This window comes from Photinus pyralis, unplaced genomic scaffold (assembly GCF_008802855.1).
Source record: "Photinus pyralis isolate 1611_PpyrPB1 unplaced genomic scaffold, Ppyr1.3 Ppyr1.4_LG2, whole genome shotgun sequence".
NCBI classification, from domain to species: Eukaryota; Metazoa; Arthropoda; class Insecta; order Coleoptera; family Lampyridae; genus Photinus; species Photinus pyralis.
Window position 1 is genome coordinate 21216035 of NW_022170403.1, and position 6784 is coordinate 21222818.

Below are 6784 nucleotides of genomic sequence, written 5' to 3' on the forward strand. Positions count from 1 at the left end.
CAGGCAGACAGACCGACATCATAGAGATCTTGTTTGATTCGGTTCTCTGGTGCTTCAAAACGTGTATTTCTGTCACAAAACATAGGGTCATTTTTTACGCTAATGCAATACCTCCCTTACTAACGTGCGGGTTGTACAAATGGCCCAAACTGAACTTTGTATTAGTGCTCCCAACCAGAGCGGTGCAAGCCCTGCCAAAAAAGGAATTAATTCACCCATCAAGTTCTAATTCTCCAGACTACAATTCCTTTCAAAAGGAATTAATTCACAACTCAAAAAGGAATTGTATTTTACAAGCCCTAATTCCATGCCTTCTTGTGACGTGTTCGTGACGTCATTGTGGTTCTATAGACAAAGAGTTTCATGACCTTATCCGTGAAACAAGGAAAGTGCGGGAATCACCAAATGCTGTATCGAACCCGAACGATTTGAACCAGAAACCGTCTTGAATGTTGGTAGGTATTTAACACAAAATAAACGCTTTCCTAGTTAACTTTACTCAATAAATAAAACCTACATGACGAATCTACTTACAGAAAACTTAATCAAATTTATTACTAAAATCCTTAGCAATCCTATTTACTCGACAGTACAAACTACTGCATTTACTACCCGTTGGGTTATCTCCCATTTGGTTGCTAGCGTACTTTTCAATTGCTTCCAAAACGTAAACGGTTATGTTGTTAAGATTATCGCCACCTATAGAAAAGTCGATTAAATTTACCTATTAGCTGCCGCAAAAGGTGAATCTTACGGAATATGGATCTTCGCTCAAGTTTCCTCATATCATCATAATCCCCGTCATCGTTGTCTCCGTTTCCGCCATTGTGATTGTTTCCATGTCCTTTCTTGCTCAACCATGGTATGAATAGTAACAAACATAAAATTGCAACAAAGCTAACGAATTTTTTAAACAGAATAACCTTCAGCAAAATTTTGAGTAGCGTTACAATCTCCAATTTGAATTTCAGTTTGTCGAAAAGGCTGTGAATTATCGAAAATGGTATCCCGTGTTGTTCGGGAGGAGTTCCGTAACTAAAGTGTGCATTTAAGATAAGGACAATTGTCAATTGCGACTACACTTACATGGGATAAGAAGGCGGCGGTCCATAAGTCGGATGGGAAGGCCCATAAACAGGACTCGGCGCTGGGTACTCGTATCCGCCAGCACCATGATTATTATCACTAGTAACACTGATTTCGCGATTTATTTTCACTTTATTTAAATTGCGCGTTTCTAAATAAGCATCAATATAAGAATCTTGACCAAATTGTAGTGGAGGATCTTTTCCAAACGCTCCGACGGCGCAGATTAGCAGCAAGAACGTTTTCATCATTGTGTTTATCGACTGGCGAATAAATTTAAACTGAAAGTGTTTGCAATGTTATTTGTTTAGTTAATTATTCCAGTTTAGGACTTTAATTTATGTGTACGTGTTGTTCCGGTTAACTAGTTCAAAGATATTGTTATTCCGTTTTCAATCTCGAAAAATAATGGGCACGAGTATGTGATCGGCATGTGTCTAAAAAGCGGGGTTAACTTCATTTTCATTTTACTCGCGTGAATGGCTTGATTTTTTATATGAGGAAGTAACGATTTACGTTAGATGTACAAATACTGAAACACATCAGAGAGCTAGGTACCACTAATTCTTTCAAACATCAGTTTGAGCAATGATCCACCATAGTTTTTGAGGATCTCTTACATGCAGCTAACAATGCACATAGCATTAATATTGTAAATCGCCATACATGCCTTTATTGATATCTACCGCTTATTAAAGAAGAATTAATTGCATTTGTGTTCGAGAAGAGAAGTAGGTACCTACATACCTTATTTCCGTTCCGTCTATATGCAGCCGTTTAATGGTATAGTAAAGAGATCATTTTAAGTAAAGAGGTCAAAGTTTCTAGCTTACTGGGTGAATCATTTTAGGTACAATCAAATTAGAAATTTTTCAATCCTGGTTAAGGGGTAACGAGCTTATTCTTTAATCAACCGCAATGTCGTCCGAATGAATGCACTTCCATTTCCGCGAGTATATAGATATCATACCTAATAGGGTAAAGGCCTTTTTCTAAAGTTATATACTGGGATAGAGTTTTCAGGAAACACATTCTAATTTAGTATATGTATAGGTACCTATCGGGAATCGGGATACCGGCTTGAATCCTTGCATTTTCCGTTTTAGGAATATCCAATTCCGCAAAATAATGACAAAGTTCACGAATGTACCGAAAAGATTTCGAGTAAATCTCTCAACGATTAATGTCGCGTCTTCGAATCAAAAACCCATTTTTATTATATTTTACCGTTTTCCGAAAATCTTGGAGAGAATAAACATTCGAGCAAATGAAGCAGGTACCTCAATGTTTTTACGTTTCTCCTTTGATTCAAATTACTTTAATCTTGCAAATATCAAGATATAGTTTTTTGCAAGTATCAAAGACTTTCAGAATCTAGGAGTTGAAGCACTCTCAAGGGGAACTCGTAGAAAATACGATTCAAATCAATCTGTTGATAGTGCTATTTTCTTACTTCCCTTTTACACTCTTCCTATCAATATGGATTAGTTTTAATTCCTTCTCTTAGTTTTCTTATATTTCATTTTCCTTTTTTCTACAAGTTGTAGGTATCCCTTAAATTTTTTTTTTCTATGCCTTGTTTGTTGTTGTTCTTAAATATATATTACACATTTTCCTTAGAAGTTTACCGCTCGAAATGGAAACCGGCGACAAGAAGGAACATTCAGAAACTTTTACTTTAGGGAACCTTGTGCAACATTTTCGAAAAAAGGAAAGAGAAACTTTATACTTCCCCAATATTCCTTTGGTGGAAAGTTATAGTTTAGCCTTTGGATATAAAATATTCAAAGGTTTAACGTTATTCCTTGAGATATTGAAATGTTTATCCATGATTAATTCCCAATGTTAGAGGTCCAACCAAGTTTAGGATAAACTTATCGGTTGGTTCCTTATAGTAAGGTAAGTATACATTTTTTTATATTATTGAATGTTACACAAAAATATTGATCAAAAGATATTTGTCTCACACATTAACATTTCGTGTAATCAAAGCAAAGAATAGGTTGTATTTGATTTCAGGTCCCTTGTATGAGCCATTTTCTAACTTCTTTTTTGAAGGTTCCAATTTGTTGAACGTTGAGGATATCTCTAGGTACCTACAGGTGTTGGTATGGTAAATTCTAATGTTCTTTTTCCATATTTGTTGTAGCAATAGGGCACTGCGTACATGGTCCTTCTGGTTCTATACGAATGCGGTAAGGGTATTTTGAATTCGTTGACATCAAAGTGCTTCAGTAAATTAAGGTACTTGTAAAATCCGGTTGATGTTAATGTATTTGTATATTGCAGCAAATCATGTGTTTGCAGGTGATTATTACCAGGAATCAGCTTAAGCAGTCGTAATTGGAGCGAGTTGAGTTTTTTTACGTAGGATAGGATACACCCATACGCATATTGCGTATCTGAGAAGTTCTGAGAGGTTTTTTTATTGGCAAATCTGCTCAATAAATAAAAGCTTCCTGATATTGAGTGTAGATATTGTATAATATGCTTATATACTTAATAATAATAACAATAATAATAAATCGTTTATTGGGTTTAACATGGAATAAATCATCAGGTACATGAGCATGATCATTCATTACAATTTCTTAGTCCTTCCAGTTTCCCCCAAGGGGTTAAGATTCAGATTGTTCAAAAATATTAACCGTCTGGTCTACCACTCAGCCCCAATACGCCATAGAGAGGTATACTTCAGTCGTGGAAATCTACCTACATCCCTTAAATTGTGAAAAGGAGAGAAAGTTATCAGTCAATGATTCCAATTGAGTAAGATGGTACAAATGTACATTAATTATAGGTGTTATACTTCACCAGAATAAAGCTTATTTTTAATTAAGGTTTTGAACTGTGCTAGCGACATAGATGAAAAGTTAACTTTTAGTTTGTTTAGATAAAAAACTATTAAATAAGAGAAGGACCTTTTATATAATTGAAAATTATGTTTATAGGGATTGTAATATAAGTAAATCCTTTCATCGTATATTAATATTATGAGTTCTGAACCGTATTTTGTTAACGAGAAATTGTGGGCATTTATTGACATTTTATAAAAAGTGCAGTAGCAATGCAGCTTCCTTCGATCTTCCATTTTTAACCAACCTGCCTTTCTAATGTAATGGGAAATTCCTTCCCTTCTTCTGACGCCAAATATAAACCTAAGACAGGAGTTTTGAACAATTTGAATTTCGTCTTTTTTCACAAGAATCCAAATTTGAACTGCAGACGACATCACAGTAGTTAAAATTCGATAAAATGGGAGTATCACAAAGCAACTTTTTTAAATGTTGGTTTAATATGTATGCCTATGAGAATACAACCATTTCAGCGTAAACTATGATTTTTGTATTAATTTTGAGATATGATGCAACTTAAATCGCAAAACTGAATCCATAATGAGCCCAAGATTGTTAGCACTATCCACAAGTGGGAGTATTGTACCGTTCATGGATACTCGAGTGAGATTTATTAACGGCAGTCTATTCCTCTTACTCCCAAATAGCATAACTTTACATTTATTAGAGTTTAACGTAAGATTATATTTATTAGAATTTGTTGACAATTGTTGGAGGTCCAGATTTAGATTGTTTACTGCACTTTGAAATTCACTTTTAGAGAATGAAATATAGATCTGAGTATCATCCGCAAAAATATGGACTTTGGTATGCTTTATGTCATTATATAAAGACGCGGTGTAAACCGAAAAAAGTAGGGGACCGAGTATGGAACCCTGAGGCACTCCCGTCTGTACTGTAACAGCATTTGATTGATTATTTCCCAGGCACACGATCTGTTTTCTATTACACGAAAAAATGCAACTGCTTCAGCGTAACCTAGGTAACCTAAAATGGACACAAGCAGAGAATGATTCACAGTGTCGAATGCCTTTGAATAGTCAAGAAGCGCTAATAATAAACAGTTACCTTGATCCACAGCGTTTAATATATCATCCACAATATCGAGAAGTGCTCCAGGGCAACCATATCCAGCACGAAATCCAGATTGCGTAGCGGGGAGGACATTAAGTTGATCAGTCAACTGCGCATCAGCAATAACTTTTTCCAGTAATTTTGAGGGCAGGTAATATACTTATAGGACGAATATTGGATATACCACTAGGTGATGCCACTTTCGCAATAGGTTTAAGAAGAGAACACTTCCATACAGAAGGTACGGAATGAGATTTAATGCAGTAGTTTATAATATGAGTTATATATGGAGTTAGAAAATTAATTAATTATTAATTAATACTACGTACTTACCTCAAATCAATAAGCGTGAGAGAAGTAGGCATAGCGCGCTTGATATGTAAATTTTAATAGCAGAATTTTTTTCTTTTAATTTCGACTTCAAATGAGGAAGCTCTAATTTCATCTCAAAAATAGCGACTTGCCACATTTGTCTTTTGTCATGCAACCTGCAGCGTTACAACGCTAAGATGTGACCATCATTTTAATGATACGATGCCTACTATTTTTAAACAATGACACGAATCTAGCTCAGGTATCCATTTCCGTTAACGTGTTCGAATCCCTCAGATTTTCAAGAAATATTTTGACACGAAACATGATCAAAGAAGCAAAGAGGGAGCGAAAGGAAGGATATCGGTTGCTATGGGTGATAGGGTGCGAAAAGAACGTCGGAGGAAAGACGTCGGCGACTTCCTGAAAACTTACCCTCCCCGATGCAACTCGCCTGCCGTAAATATGTTTTAGGCGACTATTTGATAACTTGAATTTGGTCCGATTTTCTTTCAAAATTCACCCCTCTTACCCCCCTTTGATTTATTTCTCTATATAACCGTTGAGTGACTCAATGATATAACTAAGAATAATTAATAGTCCCAATACTTATACAACAATTTATATGTCATATACTTAAACAGTTACAGACATCAATTAACGTTTTAATTGAAATTTTAACAAATCATATATTCAGTTTTAAAAAAAACAGTTAAATTCCTATTTGTAAATTTTCCGCATCCCTCGCATTGACCGGCAATGTATTGAAGCTATTGCGCTACAACGAGGTACGTAATGTCTAAAGTAATCATGCTGTAAGTATCGATATTGGCATCGTTTGTGCAGCGGTATCATAATTCGGTTTTTTAAATTCTTAATTCAGTAGTGAAAGTAAAAATTGGTCATTCCTCTATTTTTTTTGACAAACCAGTATTTCTCCTTGTTGATATCAGATCATATTGAAACAAGTATAAATTGTGCACAACTCTTGGGCAGGTAAAGTGCATTTTTTAAACCCAAATAGCTTAGTAAGTAGTTGGGTTATTAAGACTCTTCTGTTGTCAAGATATTCGCTTCGACTTCACCAATAGATGTTTCGTCCAGACGATTCATTCTGCCACTCCTCCAACAAACTGTATTCGCTCTTATCGTGTTGATCTCACTCACCAATGGATATATTTGTTCCAGACGTCCCAATCGCCCTTTGTGAGTACCTCCTCCGGAAATTCGCTATAGAGTTAGGAATTATAACCGGTCACGATGAGGGGTCGAAGAGGTAGAAATGGATTCCTTTCGTTAAGACCTTTCATTAGAGTATGGAAAAACGACTCCCTCTCTTCCCCGAACTGCCTATTTTGATAAGGGTAAAAATGAGAGGGGGGCCTTAAAACAACAAAAAGTGATGGCCGTCTGGCGCACCTCCAAGGTATATAGGCGATTTATTGCAAAAAATTCCA

General features: G+C 35.7%; 1 protein-coding gene across 1 annotated transcript; it reads right to left on the reverse strand.

Moving 5' to 3' along the window:
* Window positions 1-541: 541 nt before the first annotated feature.
* On the reverse strand, window positions 542-1344 carry LOC116163877. Its single transcript, XM_031478006.1, has 3 exons — window positions 1087-1344; window positions 755-1035; window positions 542-699 (listed from the first exon to the last, which is right to left on the reverse strand). Exons 1-3 carry the CDS (start codon window positions 1335-1337, stop codon window positions 542-544), a joined length of 690 nt encoding a protein of 229 aa, XP_031333866.1. The 5' UTR covers window positions 1338-1344.
* Between the last annotated feature and the right edge of the window lie 5440 nt (window positions 1345-6784).

What these genes read in the sequence shown, in the direction of transcription:
- LOC116163877 (XM_031478006.1), bottom strand. Translation starts at nt 1,337, where the DNA reads ATGATGAAAACGTTCTTGCTGCTAATCTGCGCCGTCGGAGCGTTTGGA. An exon ending in CCGCCGCCTTCTTATCCCAT is followed by an intron (nt 1,036 to 1,086) that starts GTAAGTGTAGTC and finishes TGCACACTTTAG; the next exon opens with TTACGGAACTCCTCCCGAAC. An exon ending in TGAGCGAAGATCCATATTCC is followed by an intron (nt 700 to 754) that starts GTAAGATTCACC and finishes ACTTTTCTATAG; the next exon opens with GTGGCGATAATCTTAACAAC.